Here is a 19,353-nt window from a genome sequence, read left to right as displayed (position 1 = left end):
CAGCACCTAATGGTCCCATTGTCACGCTTTCTGTCTGCAGGATAACAACTGGCATCACAAACTCCTGCCACTGGTCATGAAGATTTGGACAGGTAATTGCACTCATTTCATGCACGCAACCCAACTGAGTGCAGGCAGTGGAAGGATGAGAAGACTTAAAATCTCATTTGGAGTCCATTCCAGGTACAAGGTGAGCACACCCCAGAAACGATGACCCATGAAATCAAGGTGTGGACAACCGCCTCCACCAGGCCCCATACTCATTATGACATCTTGCAAAACAGGGAAGAAAAGGTGACGGAGACTGCAGGACAGAAATTCAACCTTGAGAATGTATACTACAGCATATATGCCGGGAATACACAGTGTTGACATGGTCAGGGGGAATCAGCAGTGCCTGTTATCACAGCATGAAGTTAGATGAAAGGGTTTCTGTGGATCCTTTTCATTCAGTCTCTACATGCACAAAAAAGCCAGGTAATCAGACATTGTTAAGCCTGCTTAAAAAATGCAAATTGCTGGCTTTTGGTTTCATAACAAAGAGTAAACAGGGACAAGTCTTTGTCTCCCACTGAGCTGTGATGGACTCCGTGAGATGAGGAAGCTATTTCCCCTTCAAAGCAAATTGAACAGAATTGATTCCGTCCCATCCTTTTGCGAGAGTGCAGCTTCAAAGAGGATGTTTCTCCAAGGCCTCGTAACCAGTGTCATCTTACTGAGGCAAACCAAATCCCCTGTGTTGTGTGTGTGATCCAGTCCCCGCTGAACGTGTAGTTAATTAATTCCTCTTACAGACAATTAGTCTGTTCAATCAAATCCTTTGGGCATGTTTGAATTTGGATAAGTCCAATTTCCCACTAAAGCTAATGATTAATCACATTGATTGCCCACTGTGTTCATAAATAGATTTCTTTTTATCACTACACAAAGTCAAACCCTTTCTTCTCCTTGATCTCACAGTTCTGGTCATGCATAATGATTTACACCACAAACAGCTTTTTGGTTTATTAATATATCTCATTATGTAAGCTGATTAAACTTTAATGCTGATCACAATGCATATGTATGATTTCACTCACTAAAATCTGAACATTTTAGCATTTTTATTTTACATATCAAATAACCCTGATCTGCAGTGCAGGACTGCTCATGTTGTGACAAACACTTCAAATGCGTGTTCATCTTGTAAAGATCCACTCACAGTTCAAGAAATGTGATAGGAAGAAGAAGGATAAACACACTTACTTAGCCTTGGGATATTTTGTATTAACATTTCTATGCTTTCGAATCAATTCAGTGATGCTCCAGGGACAAGGGCATGTGCAAAGGGGATAACTGATGGGTCAGTTTTCATGTGAAGAAATTACTTTTTTTTTTTTTTTTCTTGCAGAAATTGATTGCTTTTAGTTTTTTTTGTTATATTTCCACCAGAACGAACACACATTTTGCAGTTAGCTTTAATATCCTTCAGTTTCTGAAATGGGAGTTGAATGTAATATTCCCAAACAAGATTTTTTTTTTAATGAATTTAATTTCATAATAATGCATATTGGTATAAAAGCTGAACATTGTTCTGTAAAGCAGGTTGTTCCTTTTTCAGTCATCAACATGTGAATGCACAGCACTATTATTGTACTCAAAAGAAGCACACTTTTAATGGAATCGGCAGCTATACTCACAGTTATCAGTAGATTCAATAACCTGAAAGGCTTGTATAGTGACATATCAGCAGAATGGGCAATAACACATGGAATCCTGCTTTCTAATAGTTATACATGTCCATTAGCCACGGCTTTTGCATGTGTCTTCTTCACTTAATGTGAAGCTCTCAGGAATTGCTTTAATGCTGCAGCTCTGTCGGTGTGAGGAGAGAATGCGGGGCCATTCATTTAGTTGGTTGAATCCAGTTTCGCCCGTAGGTCCCACCAATCTATTACCCACATCCACCGCTCGCTGTGCGTCAAGCACTGTGCACACAGTGGTGCTTTGTAGTGACAGAACAAAACCCAGTAGTCATTGAAAGAACCTATTACATGATGCATGCATGCTCAGTCATGCACATCACCTGTAGTGCTCTGCCTATGGCTATCTGAAGGAGGAGTTATTAGTTATTGAAGAGTGATATGTATCTCTCTGCTGTTTAATATGATGCACTAACAACACAGAGGAGAGCTTTTTATCATTTGAGATGTGCTCATGGAAACACATCTGCACCTGGGCTCAGCTGCATTTTAGAAAGCAAATGCATGTGTTTATATACTTGTTAATGGGTAAAACTTTAGCTGTTTTTCAAACAGGAACTAAAAAAGGAACTCTTGTTGTTGAAGTATTCCAGTGTGTTCTGACATGGCTTCATCAGGCATCAAAGCACATGAAAAGCGTGTAAGTTTGCAACATGTCAGCGATTTTTAAAAGCTTTTCATGTGCAGATACAGCGACAGACAGAAAGACGTACAATTTGCAAGATACAAAGACTGCACATTCAAACACGCTCACTCCTGCATGCAGCTGTACACACATGCATACACACTCTCATCACGTATTCAGGCATGACAGGTAATGTCGAACCTGAAGCTCTTGTTTCACTCACAGTATGCCCCCCCCCCCCCCCCCCCTCATGGAACCAAGTCCACTGCACAGCCTATTAATTAATCTGCCAATACACAGCTGCACATGCAAAGTAATTACAAGAAAGGCTGAACATGTATGAGCCACCACCTACAGTAATTTACACCTGCCTGTACATGTTAAATTCCTTTAGCTGTATCTAATCAGATGACCCTAATTAGCACAGCGTAGCCTCCTTCCAGTATTAGCACCAACCATTCGGTTTATATCAAAGCTTAAAGCTTAAAAGCTTAAACAAACTTGAATATGATATGCCTCTATGCTGAGAATTAATACACTGCGGAGTGGGACGACAGCAGGCAATAAATGAATACAAATGAATAGCATTATCTTGTGTGGTGTCTCTCCCCACCATATACAGACATTGATATGCATCCTCAGACACTTGTAGAGCAAAAACCTAGTCAAGACACAATGGGCAGGTTTTCTGTACAACATCCCTCTAATGAACCCCTCAGATAACAATGCATGATGGGAAACAGATGTGCTACAATTGTCCAATTAGCCCCCAACCTTTTGATACAGAGGGTCCCTAAATATCTCAACATGCTCAGCCATAACTATTTGCAAAGCGGAGGCCCAGGGAGACATGCAGAGAACAGAAATTAGGAAAAAAGAACAAGAACAAAAAGAATAAAAGACATTTTTTCCCCCTCTTAGACAAAGAAGCAGAGCTGAAACACCATGCCACCAGAGGGCTGTGTGTAATTTATCAGCTTCTGAAGGCCACTGCAGACACATTTACTCACTGTGTCATGAAGAAACATATTTCTCCCCTGCCTGTGGAATCACCTCATATCAGCCCCTCTCCCCTGTAACCGAGAGTTTCCCTCAGCACTGTAATAAGATTGTGTCGCTGTATGCCATACCATCCATGATTAGGGTATTTATCAATGCTAAATTCTATTATTTATCCATATAGTGTCAAGAATAGTGAATTACGTATGCTGGGCGCTGAGTACACTTTTATCTGACTCTACTCTTCCTAAGGTGTACCATTGTAATAGCTTTTATGGAGGAGGGAGAAGATACATTCATTCTATTTTCCATTTCACAAATGATATCATGAACCAAAATGGTTTGACTGCTGGACACTGGAGTCGGGTACAGCAATCAAGGTTTAAAATTACTTGCGGCAGTTTTCGTTTTTGTGGAAGTAGATAGACTTATGAAAAAAAAAATTGCTTTAACAGTTAGTGACATTATGACATGATCCAAAAGTCATCCTGACAAACAGAGTAAAATATGGTGTACATGATGGGGGTTTGACTGCAGAGGTTGGATATCCCATGATTGTAAGAAGCATCACTTTTATCCTCCTTGATCACCATCATCATGTCATGGATAATGACTGGTCAACATTATGTATAACACTTTGTCATACATAATGTTGTGTATGTATGACAGTTTTAATGTTTATTGTCTGAAGGCCCTGAAGGCCCCACGTTTAGGTTTAGTAATCTGTTGTGTTTGGGACTATGCACCACTAAAGCTCTGGATAACCTAAAATTATGAGAACCTTAAGGCAGTTCCTCAATTTTTACATAATTCGAAGGCTATAGAGTTAATATCAGTTCAAATTTGAATACCTTTATTGGCCTATTTCAGTTGATATTATGCTTACACAGCACATATTGTACTGTACTAAAGTTATGTTTTATCAAATTAACACTAATTAGTTGAAGCACAGCATCTACAGCTGTGTGCACTCGGCTTAATGGGAAATCAAAACCACCTGAAGGAGATTTGTGAGTTAAACAACCTGAAAACACAACACTGACATTTAATCACCTTAAAGGAGCTATATAAATGTTTTGTTTTTGCTACATAGCCAATGTTAGCATTAACAGATGTTCACTCACTAGTCTAGACGAAATGTTATGAGCTCAGCATCGAACTTCATTCATTTACTCACCAACAGCTGTCTCCAGAGGTGGAAAGACCAATGTTAACTCTTTCTTTGCTTCTATTTCTATCAATTCTTTTCTTCTACTGAAGTTAGCATGCTAACCAGCTAGCCCCGGTTTAGCTGGACAGTCGCATCACTTTCCGATAGCGAGTCACTGTAACCTGAAGAAGTAGCACTGACCAGAGGATTATAACCATCACCACCAGAAAATACAGGCTTCAAATAGCCCCTTTAAGCCAATATGGCTAACATGTTAGCAAGGAGTTGCCTACTCAGTCATTCAGCAGACACAGTGGCACCAAGCATTCATGACACCTGACATGTTTTGGTCTCTGGCAACTCCTGAATGAAATATGCTGAATGAATATCCTGAACGCTCTTTGGCTGCTAACTGCTCTATATTTATAATGTCTGATGTTTGTTGCTGAGCAGGTGCCAAGACAACAAAATTATTCCAGCATATGGCCGCATATTTATGGTTCATCTGACTCAACTGTACACCCAGTTCCTTGGCCCAAGTCCGGCCCACATACATACATGACTATCAAATGCTATGTCCACATCTTGACACACATAAATCTTATTGGCTGTCTGCAGCTAAACAGTGGAGGATAACAGCAGGAAACAGCCCAGATGTGGAGGTATACGAGCCAGACTCGGGCCGAGGACCAAGGCATATGTTGGGGCAGAAGTTTAATTTTGCTTTGTGGATTACAGTGGGTTTATCTTCTTCACTGACAGCAGCTGTCTGCTGCTGCTGGAAATAACGCTGATGAGAGCAAAGAGAACGGATCAAAGCAATAAAAAAAAAAAAAAAACCCAAAGCAGTGGGTTTGAAGAGGCAAAAAACTTCAAAGATCTGAGGGAAACTGTAAACTCGTGTGGTAATTCTTTGTGACTTTCTTTGATTTGCTGCTACAAGCAACACCTTTCATATTAAATGTAACAATTTGATCCATTTTTAATATCAAAAGGTTGATTGGAGCAATGCTCCATAGGCAAAGAATGGATACACCAGCTTGGTTCATTTTTGCCCTGGGATTTGCTTGCAGGTTATGTGTGTTTCCAGTGGTGTCATAGATTCCATTAAATTGTTTTTTTATGCACAATGCATTAGATATCACGTGAAAGCAGATGCACTGCTATTTTACATAATTTCATGTATCTATCAGTCTATGTTGAGTTTTGACTTGCCCACTTGCTTTATGAGAAGCAAAGAGAAGGGATTTCAAAATAATAATAAAAAAATCCTACATAAATTTCAGTGCTCTGTCTTTTTGTTTTTGTGGATGTTGGCAGAAACCTTGTCATACTTTAGGCTTTAGGCTTTACTATCCTCTGGCCACCCCATTCAGAAAACTCTCCGGTCGCTCCTGGTTACCACTCATCACCGGTCATCTGTGCACATGCCTACAGACCGCGCAGCGCTGCGCGAGGCACACAGTCTACAGTAGCTGTCAGATGCGGTTGCGCGCTTCGCTTCCACCGCACAGCGAACAAAGACGGAAAACAGTGAACATCCCACGCTGTAGAGTAAAACAGGAGACTCCTTTTGTTTTTCTTCTCTGCTGTTTTTGTGTGTGTGTGTTTGAGACTTGGCTTGGAGGACAGTTTGTGCCGGCGTCCCAAGATGAACCAAACCGCCACTGTATCGCATCAGGTTAAATGCCAGTCTACGAAGGCCATCAAGGTAGGCTTTATGAACCATTCTCCTTCGCTGCATTGAACTTACTCCTGTTTTATGTAACTCTGTATCATCAGCAGCAGCAGCAGCTCTGTCACTGCTCAAAACTTCGGTGCGGGCTTGGTGAGCGGGTATGCGCATTGACGCGCAGCGCTTTGGAGATGGGTTGAGGATATGCATAATCAGCATCCCCGTTACAGCCCGATGAAGTTACGGCTCCTATTTGAAACAGTTTTGATTTGAACATGAAAGTATGCAGGTAACCTGAATCCTCTTGGCTCGGGTTTGAATGAGGGAGCTCCGGCTCTTGACGTCCAGTGTAAACGTGCTGGATGAGGAGCCACACACACACACACACTGGCGCAGTGGCGAGATTTCATTCATATCACGTCATGCACCTTATGATTATATTGTCTGTATGGGCTGACAAGGAATTATACAGAGTCTGCCTTTAGACAAAGCGCTGCACTTGTCTCTGTCTGCGACTTTCACGCGGCTATGGTGAGAAAAATACCTGAAGCATCGCGCCATCAAACACCATTAAACACATCTGGTGGTGCAGAGCAGTTGGTTAACTTTGCCCTGCACAGTCTCTGGAGATCATCCCGATTTTCAACCTGTTGTTTGAATCAACAAATTGCATTTAAGTGGATGCACGGATGCTGCAAGAAGTGTGTGTGTGTGTGTGTGTGTGTGTGAGAGAGAGAGAGAGAAAGAAAGAGAGAGAGAGAGAGAGAGAGACAGGTAGCCAATTAACAGCGTGATTTTCTGTCACAGTCACGATCGAGAAACGTCTCCAAGCATCTGCATTTTCTTCATTTTGTGCACTTAAACCTGCGATGGAGAGAAGAGGAGAGAGAGAGAGAGAGAGAGAGAGAGAGAGAGAGAGAGAGAGAGAGAGAGAGAGAGAGAGAGAGAGAGAGAGAGAGAGAGAGAGTGTGTGTGTGTGTGTGTGTGTGTGTGTGTGACTCAACAACAGAATCGATTTTGCCGCGGGTCCTGCATCACTTTTCAACCTCGATGTCCCACCAGAGAAATTTAGCTTGGGGCAAATTTCATCGATCCTCCTCCCTGCCATCCCAGAGGCTGCAATTTTGGAATATAAGGCTGAATGTGAGAATAAGCAGAGTTCAACTTTGGGATGAAAGATGGGTGAAAATTGGTTAATAGGATCAATTATGCTTTTCTGTTTTTATTTTCTTGTGGCGTTCGAACAGTTGGAATCAGAAAACACTCTGCGCCTCCTTGTGTGTTTCCAGCTGCTAAGATATGAGACATCATCCACAGTCATCACTTACTGCTTATACAGCCTCCTGATGCTGGGACCTTATCTGTGACCCTTGTGCTGAGGCCAGCTCCTCATCTGTCATCTGTCTTTGTGGTGCTGATGTAGCTCAACGCACAGCGGCTGATTTTTACCAACCAGCCATCCAACCATTTTTATAAAGCCACAATTCAGGATGCTCATAAAAGGCAATGGAGTGTGTCTGAAATGAAGCTGTGGCTTCCACATCGTATGTTTTGGATGTTTGAGTGTTATTTTTCCTCTATGTATTAGATGTAGACTTCTATATGTATTTAGTATTTAGAGTATTTCAAGTATTGAACATTGCACCCCTTTGCATGGAGTTGAAATAAAAAAATACGCTTCATTATCCTCTGAAAATATAAAGCTGTCGGATACATAAAGCTGATAATATGCTACATGTATTTTATTTTTACAGTAAATAATAAAAATCTAGCAACTCCTATGTGCAACCTAACCAAACTGCAGCAGGGATCAGGAGTAATATCCACAGGCTAACATGCTAATAGACTAACAGGCGAACAAGCGGAAGTTTGTAGCGCTGAATGGCGAGCACATACAGCTACGGTAAGCCCTGAGGGACAATCGTGTCAGTCGTCACATGTACTGCTTGAAGCTATTATGTTTTTAAATATGGCTTTGTTTTTGATTTAGGTTTAATGATAATTCTGGTTTATTTCAGCTGGTTTCTCGTTCACGTAGCTGTTTTGGCCGTCGTCAGTTCATCAGTGGGATCTGGGGAAAACAGCAAGATTGCTACAAGTCTGATCATGGAAGAAGCACAATCATGATCAGGCAGGTCGTAAACAAGCCAAAGGTTCAGCCATATTGTCTGAAGCAATTTATTTAGAGGTGAAACTGAAATTGAGCAGTTGGTAAAATGTTGGTAACAATAGTTTATGGCTCAGGAAAAGTGTGTGTTCACAACTACAAAGTACTATAGGTCAAAGTTGTTCTGCCAACCTTGATAGATGTGTACAGCAGACAGTGTGGAGAATAATTTTACCAATCACTTTGCTTTCACCTCCAAATAAGTTTGGCTAACTCAGGGCTTTGACTTGCTTTTATTGTTGCTGCATTCACTGATGTCAGTAATTCACTTGGTGAGTACAATGTTAACACAGAGAGGATGGACAAACTACCAAGACTTACTGTAATGTAATGTGATAAATCAGTATTGTCCATTTCAGCTCCTGTAAAACAGACTTTATATATTTAAATATTCACGAGTAAATGAGCAACAATTAACGTTAAAAGAAAAAAAACATCTCCATTTTTTATTACTATTCAGTTAATCTGCTTCTTCGTGCCTGTGTGGGCGTCGTTTCATCAGATTTAATTGACAATGACAAAACAAAACATCGACCGTTATCACATTTTGACTCAAATTTGGCTAAACTCTGATTGGTGCAAAGAGGTGCATGACATCACCTTTGCCAAACCAGCGAGAAGAACAAAGACAAAAACACAAATACATAAATCTCTCATGTGAAAGAACCAAAACTTTGGCAGAAACTCCAGTGGTTCCGGTGGATTCCATGATTCATAGTGAGAAGCTGACTGAAAACACCTGCTGTCAGGACCTTTACGCAAGAGGAAGGAAACAACAGCGTATCAACATAGTGGATATTTCACATAATGGATAATGGATAGTGAAATATTGTTTTTCAGGTTTTTATTGTACATAAAATATCCCTTCAATCAATGGAATGAATAACATCCATCCATCTGAATGTGAACAAAGGCGGTGGTTGAAAAGCCACTGAAAGTTTTCCTTTTTGTAAGAGCTTAGAGAAAATATGTGAATATGGTGACAGATACAGAGAGATATTTGTCATTGTGTGCCAACAGTAGCTGCATCGGATCTCTACACTTGGTTTGAACTCTGTTCATCACTCAGTTAGTCGTGCTCGATGAGTCCAAGCCACAGCTTTGAGAGGGACTATACCAAAGTGTCCAAATGTGACCTGTTTAAACCTGCATGGGACCATTTATAGAATCAGAGTTTCACAGTCAGTCAAGATGGAGGAGCCGTCTCCTCACTTTGATTTGAAGTATCTACAAAGTGTCTCAGAGGGGAGGGCGGTGGTTTGGGAGTTTGTGGCTGCTTTAAACCAATGAAGATCAATGAGGGCAATTAGACAACGGCGCCAATTGGTTGGAGCGGCCGAGGAAAAGAAAACAGACGGAGCAGAAATGACGGTGACAATGTCTTATCCTTATTGTTACGTTTAGCCTGTGATGTCAGTTTTAAAATGGCAGAGGAGCAAGTGAACAGGTGTTACTTTAAGTGAACCAGAAGAATTGGATTGACAGTGCTTGTCCTGGTTCGCTTCACTACAGCTTGATGTGCTGACACATATTGATACACGGGTAAATTGTCTGAGCGAATATAAAAACCATACAAACAATATTGTGTGGAAAAACAGAAGTTGCTGAGACAAAATAGTTTTGGATCTTGGCTTCCTCTCACAGTGGCAATAAACAGAGCTTGAATTACTTTTCCTTGAGAATATTCAGCCTCATATTCTGTTGTTTAGAGGTTTGCTGTGGACTGATGCTCTGATGGCTTGCAGGAGTGCCTGCTTACAAAATACATTTTATGAATCTCTGTGTGCAGCTCTGTCGTCTTTCACCGTCTTGTCTTTTTTCACTTTTATGGAAATCGAACCGAAGGTGCTCGCTGCATTCGCAATCGGAGTTCTGTATAAAAACTACACCCGAGGTGAGCAACGCTTTCTGAGTGTCCGACACTGTAGCTGATGCACGGTGCCTTCAGCTCGAGCAACCGTGTCTCAGGAAGGAGTGGAAAAGCAGGGATCATGGTCAGGATTAAGAACTCCAAAACTCTTCTGTGTTGCACAAACCCCCCCCCCCCAAAAAAAAAAAAAAAAAAAACGCTAATCTCTCCATGTCTGACCCCTGTAGTCTGGTGCTGAGGTCGCAACAGCTCTCTGTTATCCTCTTAAATGCCCCCTCTTCATATCATAGCTGTGGCCTTACGCCACTAGCCAAGATAAGAAATCCAATTAGGACAAGGCAGCAGATTTTTCGTGGGTCTTAACTGCCCGGGTCTCGCTGAGTTTAACAAGGCTGGATACAGCCCAAGGCTCGTGTCATCAGCGGTCCTTGGAAGTGTCAGGTCCACCCACATGCAGATCGCAGCTATAAACTGGGATTGTCAGGGAAGCAGGGAGCTGTGTCAGTGCTCCTCTCCCAGTGTGCACATCAGTGATGGGAGCACAAGGCTGTGTAAAAGAATGTGCTATATTTCTCAAGCTGTGCTGTAACGCCGTGGGTTTACAGTGATTTTACACGACAGGGATCTCGACAGGAAGTTTGGTAAGTGACAGTCAGTGATTTATGTAAGTGCAAAGGACTGAGCCTCTTTTATTTTTGAAATACCAATTTTAGGATCCTGTTTCATGATGACAAGATGAAGTACGTCTGAGCGAGAGCAAACGGCTGTATCCGACACCCACTACCTGCAAGCCATTTATAGTCACATCACTTTAAAGGTGCATGAGTGACAAAAAGCCTGGAACTGAAAATTAAAGTGACATGAAGTCTTCAAACAGTGGGCACAACGGTCTCTTTAATAAAACCAGAAGTTCTGATTGATAAAATCCCTGCCCTAGAAAAAACAGTAAAGCAGTTTCTGCACCAGGAACTGGAGGCATAAAACTCTGTGTAGGCTCACAATTACAACCTCGTCTCACACGCACGGAAATATACATGCACACTTTTTTAGATAGATTTATGAGTGCATGAGCATGGTATTGTGCAGTCAATACAAACACGCAGAATAATTCCTCATGCAGCTTTGTATCCTGATATGTTCCACATCAGTGCGTAAAGTCCGTCACGGTGCTTGACCATGAGGGTGAAGAATATATATGAGACGAATCATTTTTAAGGGACTTGTATTCAAGTTTCTCACCCTGAAACTCAATTATTTATTTTTTTTAATGGTGTTGATATTAATGCAAGATTTGTGCAGGTTCTGCCGCTTTACAAAGTATAAAACATTACAAAACATCCACACCTCTTATAATATTCACATCAAACCCCTCAAGTTAGAATCTTTAAATTGTTCATTTTGAAATTGTTAAATGGTTCAGAAATGAATAATAACCTGTGCAGACTGGTTGGTGTCTTTCTGCTGCAGCTGTGGAAGGATGCTCCGCTCCTATAACACTGTCAGACTCATAATGGACAGTTTAATTAAAAAAAAAAAAAAAAAAGAAAAGGATGCAGCAGAACCAGATGTTGCTTATTGTCTCTCTTTTATTCCACATTCTCAACACCTAGTGTGAGAATGTGGAATAAATTACCCACAACTACACTCACGACTGAGTGGAGATTCGGGGGTATTTGTGCTAGTAGTGTGTAATGACTACGCCTTAGCTGACTGGCTGACTTCTCAGAAATGCACCTGTTAACTCCTCTGCTGCGACTCACAGTGAAGTCTCTTTGTCACGAGTCACATGCCAAGGTACAGCGTACAGTACAGAAAGAAGTGAAAGGAGTGTCAGACTCGGCAGCAGGGCAGACTGTGCAGACCTGCAAAAAAAAAAATCTATATTATGAAAAATACTGCATTTGGTGGGAAATACCAAAGATTATATTTGATATAATGGAATATTGGCCCAGGCCTAGCACACAGGACCTTAATCAGTTGTTTACATGTTAATATTTCTTCCTCTCTCCACCAGTCTTCAGACGTTTCAGTGAACATTATGCGTAAGACTGTCATTGATGGTCTTGTGGCATCAGTGAGGTTCAACAGTGTCAGAGCAGCTGTCACAACACGTGGCTGTTACACAGCTGAGGCCATTTAGAGTCAGACTTTGAAACGTCTGGTTTACTGCACTCTAACTGCCTTAAATATAGACATTTTAATGTACATAACAACAGGCTAATTCAAGAGGCCTTTAAATAAAACATAAAGTTGAGCTGACAATCCCAGTTAATTAAACACACCACTGATACTCATAATATTTTATTATTAGATAATGTCTAACATTGTACTTTTTATTCATTCTTCACCATATGACAGTGGATCCACATGGTCCACAGTACAGCTGAGGTGTCCGTGTTCTCACGGCTTCTTCTTCTTCTCTTATAAAAACCAGTTCAGGCAGAGGTCTCTGCTGCTTGCATGTTTAATGTGTGGACACACTGATTATATATCTGGCCTCAGGAGATTTCTCTGACTAACACACCTCATCAGTGAAAATACTTTATCTATAATGTCATTAATTATACGTGTTTTAATGGCTAATCATCTATTTGAAGAGCAAATTGAATATGCCTTCGCGGTTTAACAATATTTATTGATTGCAAATTGAGTTTTTTCAATGTTGAGACTAAGGTTGTAATTATTGATGATAACCGTATATTTAAAAAAATGAAATATCTATATGAGCTAATATTACAGATATGATAATATGGTGATGGCAGATTTTTTGTTCATCAGTTCATCTTGTTGTCTCTTCATTATCCATGACGTGTAATTGTTCTTTTTGTGGTTGTTACGGTTACAGACTGTCTCCCCACCTCCCTACTCTTCAGTCTAATTCATTTGCCAAAAAAAAAGAGACAAATGACACAAAAACCAAAGTTAAAGGTTCATTTGACTGATAGCATTATTTTTATATTGTTATATAGATATGGTGAGGATATCGTTATCGTGATTTCCTTTGATAATTGTCTAGTGAAAATCTGATATTGTGACAGTGCTAGTCGAAATCATTATTTGGAAAGCCCCTTCACCAAATGATAAATGATTTCCTCTGTATTAGACTGGCCCAGTGGCGCAAAAATACTCTGGTGTTGTCTCACGTCGTCCATGAAAACTACCTCAAAATAGAGCGTTTGTGTTGCTGCAGATATATTGGGAGTTTAAACACTGATGTGCTTTGATCCACCTCAAACAGCCTCATTTCAGATAAGACTTTGACAAGTTCTCATGTTGCTGCTGAAGCGGAGACCCAGACTGATTTCCAAGATAAGTTAGGAAAAAACAGTGTTGCTGTGGATGAACTCTGTCCTGAGTCAGAACAAAACAGATTCGAATTTGTAGCACTTGTAGTGTGTGCTAAACAGTTTAATGTGAAACTTGTCCGTCATTAAAATAGTGCATATTCAACGTGAAACCCCCAAATCCCCCCAGATGTGCTGTGTTTTCCACCAGTTCAAATGATGCTGGCTGCGTTGCTGCGTATTGCGTGATGTGCGTCTGTGTTAAAAGACAGAAGAATATCAAATGATGAAGGGCGTTCGTAAAGACTACAGATACGATCCCTTGTCTGGATAAACAAAAATATTAAACTGCAAACATTTCTCTTTCATTTATATTTGACAGTGCATGTTCGCAGAGGCGCGCTCCTCTCCTCTCCTCTCCTCTCCTCTCCTCTCCTCTCCTCTCTTCTCCTCTCCTCTCCTCTCGTCTCCTCTCCTCTCGTCTCCTCTCCTCTCCTCTCCTCTCCTCTCCTCTCTTCTCCTCTCCTCTCCTCTCCTCTCCTCTCCTCTCCTCTCTTCTCCTCTCCTCTCCTCTCCTCTCTTCTCCTCTCGTCTCCTCTCCTCCTCTCCTCTCCTTCCTCTCCTCTCCTCCTCTGCTCTCCTCTCCTCTCTTCTCCTCTCTCTCCTCTCCTCTCTCTCTCCTCTCTCTCCTCTCCTCTCCTCTCGTCTCCTCTCCTCTCCTCTCCTCTCCTCTCCTCCTCTCCTCTCCTCTCCTCTCCTCTCCTCTCCTCTCCTCTCCTCTCCTCTCCTCTCCTCTCCTCTCCTCTCTTCTCCTCTCCTCTCCTCTCCTCTCCTCTCCTCTCCTCTCCTCTCCTCTCTTCTCCTCTCTTCTCCTCTCGTCTCCTCTCCTCTCCTCTCCTCTCCTCTCCTCTCCTCTCCTCTCAGTGGCGGGGGGACGAGCTTTGTTTGCAGCCTCCCTCCACCGATAGCTCTCATCTCCGTAATTCAGCCGGCTGGATGCTCGACAGCTCAGCCAGCGGGTTATTGAACCTGCGAGGCGTTCCCCCTGTCCCGACGATCTATCACATAAACAGTCTTTAAAAAGTGCTCGGGAACCGGATCGCTCTGGCTCTAATAGATTGCAAGAATCGGTCTCATAAGAATGATTGCATTGGCTCTTGAGGTTGGTGAGTCTATAAATTATAGAGCTATGCCAGCTGATCCCAATGTATAGAACCCCCCCCCACCCCCTCTCTCACAGAGGAATATGTGATAGATGTGTCTCTAATTTGTTTTGCGGTTGAGACATATCTGCCACTCATTTGCATAAGAGCGCTTTCTCTTGAGGAGGCTTATTTGTCCCTGTAAGGAAGAATAATGTAACATGATATAACCAGTCGTTTTCCAAGCTGTGCATCTTACACTTGCACTGGTGGGACCTATAGAGTCCTTACTGCTGCTTAATGACTTCACACTTGACCAGGAAAGTAGTTGCTCTATGAAAGGAACTATGAAAATTTAAGAAAAAAAAAGAAAAAAGCAAAAATTCTGCCCAGATTTTCTGGAGGTCACATGTTTCCACCTAAAACTAAACATTTCTCCTTATTAAAAAACTGAGGTTTTTACTTCTGAAACAAACCCATTCATAATTACGTCTTTAAGACTTTTGAAGTTGAATCTGTGCGTCAGTCTGATGAAGCAGAGTCTGAGAAAGAGACAGTGAGGTTATGTCAGCGCCCAAAGGGGGTTCAGGGCCTGCTGTGCACTGAAATGAATAGGTACGAATGGACCATCAAATGCTGACAGGATGCTCTGGATCCTGATGTGTAAAATGAGTAAAGTTCTGGAGGAGGTTTCGCAATAAAACAAGTAGCATATATTTATAGCACACATATATATATATATATGTATTTATACTGGATGTAGCTGTATAAGTGATAAGTTAGTATTTAGGTAAGTAAGTTTTAGGGCCAGAGTGGATATCATACAACACTTACAGTTTATTAAGAGCAGAAATCTTGGCGTATCTAAAAAAGAACCTCTCCATAAGGGTTAGTGTAAGTGTTTAGATCCCACAGGTGTTGTTTGTTTTTGTTGTTGCTTGCTTTATTGTTGTCTTTCATGGTGTTCTGCGGTGTTTCCATATGGCAGGACCATATGTGCTTGTTGTATCTGGTTGTCCTGATTGCAGGAGAACAGCTCAGACACATGGTTTTGACATGATGCCGTTTTTCAGAAGCCATCTACTGAAGATATGTTTACTTTGGGGTCTCGGACTCTCACTTGAATATACAGTATGTAGAATCATATGGCAGGGAGTGGGACAACGCCATGGGAAGTTTGGTCTCCGGGTTGTCACACAATTACAGTGCATGTAAATGCATCAACACATTTCTTAACTCAGCTGCTTTTTGTGTGTTTGGTACTCGTATGGCGAACAATGACGAGCACAAGCTGCCGCAACATTTATGAAGATTTCTGGAGAACACCTCAATCCTATTATTATAATATTTCATAACCATGGTGCTGTTGCAGCAACGACTTACAAGTTGTGTATGTGTTGATCAACCAGTCCTCCAACCTGAACAACCATACAGTTTGTTCCAACCCTCTGATACGCCTCGTAGGAGTGTCTCCTGAAATAGCAACCCCCTACAGTGGCAGGTGTACTGGACCTCGGTTGTCATGGTTACCATAATAAACAGCGGACTGTGCCGACAGCGGCGTACCTACCTTTACGTCCATGGTTTCTATAATAACGGTCATGGCTTGGTTAGGTTTAGGAAAAGATCGTGATTTGGGTTAAAATAAGTACTTCCTCAACATTACACAGTCTTTGTTGCCATGGTTACAGCATAAACTGCTGGTTTAACATGGGAATCGAACAGCGCTCTCCTGTGTCATATTCAACCATCCACCACAGCCTCCTCCTGATGTGGACTTTGTCTCTCTTTACACTACGTCACCGCACTTTTCCCTTTGCTCCTGTCATCATTACTACGACCACTAGATGTCGCCTAGCAACAAAACTTAACTATGGGTCAAAATAACCTTCTGCACAGACGACCTGTGGGCTCGTTTCTTACAGGAGGACAGTCACATGTTGATATGTGCATTTAAACCAAATTTTGGTTGCAACTGTATCGCAGTGCTTTCACCTACAGGCCAGCGGTTAGTATGACATAACTAAATCATAACCTTCTGGGGGTTTTATTCACATATGTTTTGTCTCAAATTAAGAGTAGACTGTAGGAGGAATGGTATGAGCTTGAATATTGAGTTTTGACAATTTTCAAAATTTTCAATATGCTTGTTTTATGTATAAGGTTTTGCATGGACTCGCCCCACCACCTTTAAATGAATTCATTAAACAGAGCTGACAGTGTCATTGGCACCAGGGCGACTACGAGAGGGAACTGTAGAGTGAATAGTAAAGGGAAGTAAATATTGGAATGTCTCAGCTTCAAGCCGTATCTCAAACACTGGCTTAAGTCGAACCGGATCGGTGATCACTTCGTATGCTGCAAACTGTATTGGTCTTTTTATTTGTGTACTTAATATTTGTAGTAGTGTATTGTGACTAGTAATGTTTTTTTGTTTGATGTTAACCTGCCCAGGGACTATGGATGTAAATGAGCATTTTTGCTAAACTCTTGCATGTTTACATTGTGTATCTGTACTGATCTTTATTAACATGCATTGCCCCTATCAAATAAACAAATAAATAAATGAATACGCTTTCTGCACAAAAGTGACAATGGCATAAAATCTGTTTTGTCCAAAATGAGATTTATGTATAAAGACAGACACTTTGTGGCAACCAGGATTTAGCTGCCTGCTGCGGCTTGTCAACACCCTGAGAAACACCCACTTGTACGAGGTACTTAATAATCTGTTTCCAGTTTGCACCACCGTTCAAACCACTACCTTTTTAGCTTCTATGAGTCAGTGGCAGAGAGAGAGAGCACAGAGCACAGACGGCAGACGCAGCACAATGCTACGTGTGACATTAATTCAAAAGTGTTTAATCCCTCGTGAACATCTCTTCCACCACCTCTGACACCCGTCCTCACAGGTGTCTTCGTCCTCTGGGATCGCTGCTACACTTCTCACTGCTCGTTTACAGAAGTCAGCCGCTACATTTAATACCTTTTTTATTAGATTCCTTAAAAATCGACATATATTATATGAGTCCGGACAGACATGGATGTAAACTGCAACTTAATTTCATTTTTCTTTTTTTTTTACTGAAAACAAACTGAACTAAACTCAAATTTTGTTGTGCATTCATTAACTGAACTGTTTTGGAACTGAACTGAACTGAATGCAGTTGTATCGAAAAGGAAAACCCGTAATGGATCTTTGAGTTGGAGTTTTACATTGTATTATATATTTCTTTATTTTTTATTATTATTTTATTTGACATATTTTACGCCACAAAACCTGTAAACAGACTTTGATATGTAAAATTGACAGAGTCAAGGTCCATTCACTCTTTAAACAACATCCATATTAATAAAAAGATGGGAAAGAATCCAGATGCCTGATGAAGACAGTGAAATGATGTTGAATGCTCTTGGTGAAGCTAATAAGTGATCCTGGTGTCAAGATGTTTTTGTCAAAATGTACTTGTGCTTACATTTACACATGTCACAGTAGAGAGAATACAGGTGCAAATAATAAACTGGATGATGGCTGTCCTGTTGTTGGTGTTCATGCTGCTCACCGTCACACTGTCATGGCTTGACAGAACAGAGTCCTCTTTAAAGGGGACCTATATTTCTATATTTTTATTCTGGGGTTCCACTAGAGCAGCTTTGCATGATTCACAGTTTTGAAAAAAAAAATCCTTATTTATCTCATACCGCTTGTTATGTAACCGCTTGAGTTGAGCCTGATTGAAAGAGGCAATATTTGCTCCGGGCTCTTTAAGGTCCTCCTCCCTAAAAACATCATTTTCTTCTGCTTGGGGGGGGGGGGGCACCCAGAGACCTTGTGCTTGTGAACACCAACACTGAAATTACTGGTGAAAGCAAACTAATAAAACTACTACATTACATAACTGATTGGAAATGGCTACTCCTCAGATCCATCTGTGCGTGCTTGAGCCCCATCTGAATATAAGAGCGAACAGCACCAACATACGACAAAGACTACAGCAGCAGTCTATGTTTAGTAAATATTACACCCATTACCTGCTTATTATGTGACATAATGGTGCATATATTCCATCTATCTATAAAACGTTTTTCTATATATGGCTCTTTTAATAGGTGCACATGTGGGAAATGCACTACAATGCCAACTGAAGTGGAAAATAACTACTGTGAGGACACACAAACTAACACTGGTAGTAAAATGTTATTCTGCTGCTGCTAAATGACTGTATATTACTATACATATAATATACTATACACATAAACTTGGAGGACGAGGTGCGCTTGGAAGAAGAAAAAAAAGCATTTGAAACGTAACGTTCAGAGCTTTTGTTTCACCTGGACTTCACTTTTACATACCTTTACCTCATGATTTGAAACTTCCCTTTTCATGTTATTAGTTACACCTGTGATTTTCCTGCTGCGAAAATGTCGGCTGCGAAAAAAAAGACATGCTAGGTAATCTTGAGGCAAACTTTCAAGCAAAGTTGATTGAAATATTTCAGGTAGTCTGAGAGAGATATCCTGTGAACTATTTAGACAAACAGATCTGAAAACAGCCTCCGCGGTGGACGTAAAAGGTGAGGGCGACCAACAATGTCAGACCATATCGGTTCTACGGCAGCTGATGACGTTTTGTCAGCTCCAGGGTCAATTTAGGGCTTTACACTGCTGTTGTCTTTTCTTCTTTTTTTCTTTTATATAC

General features: G+C 41.1%; 1 protein-coding gene across 1 annotated transcript in view; it reads left to right on the top strand.

Annotated features, from left to right (window-relative positions):
• Positions 1-5,990: 5,990 nt before the first annotated feature.
• LOC130177519 (inactive dipeptidyl peptidase 10-like) overlaps positions 5,991-19,353 on the top strand; it is a 229,300-nt gene continuing 215,937 nt past the window's right edge. The window contains exon 1 of the mRNA XM_056389356.1: positions 5,991-6,227. Coding sequence (XP_056245331.1) covers positions 6,168-6,227 — 60 coding nt within the window. The 5' untranslated portion in view covers positions 5,991-6,167. The remainder of the gene's footprint in view (positions 6,228-19,353) is intronic.

The sequence above is a fragment of the Seriola aureovittata genome, chromosome 11 (genome assembly GCF_021018895.1).
Source record: "Seriola aureovittata isolate HTS-2021-v1 ecotype China chromosome 11, ASM2101889v1, whole genome shotgun sequence".
NCBI lineage: Eukaryota > Metazoa > Chordata > Actinopteri > Carangiformes > Carangidae > Seriola > Seriola aureovittata.
The sequence above is the reverse complement of the archived record's forward strand: the minus strand, read 5'-3'. Positions and strand labels throughout refer to the sequence as shown.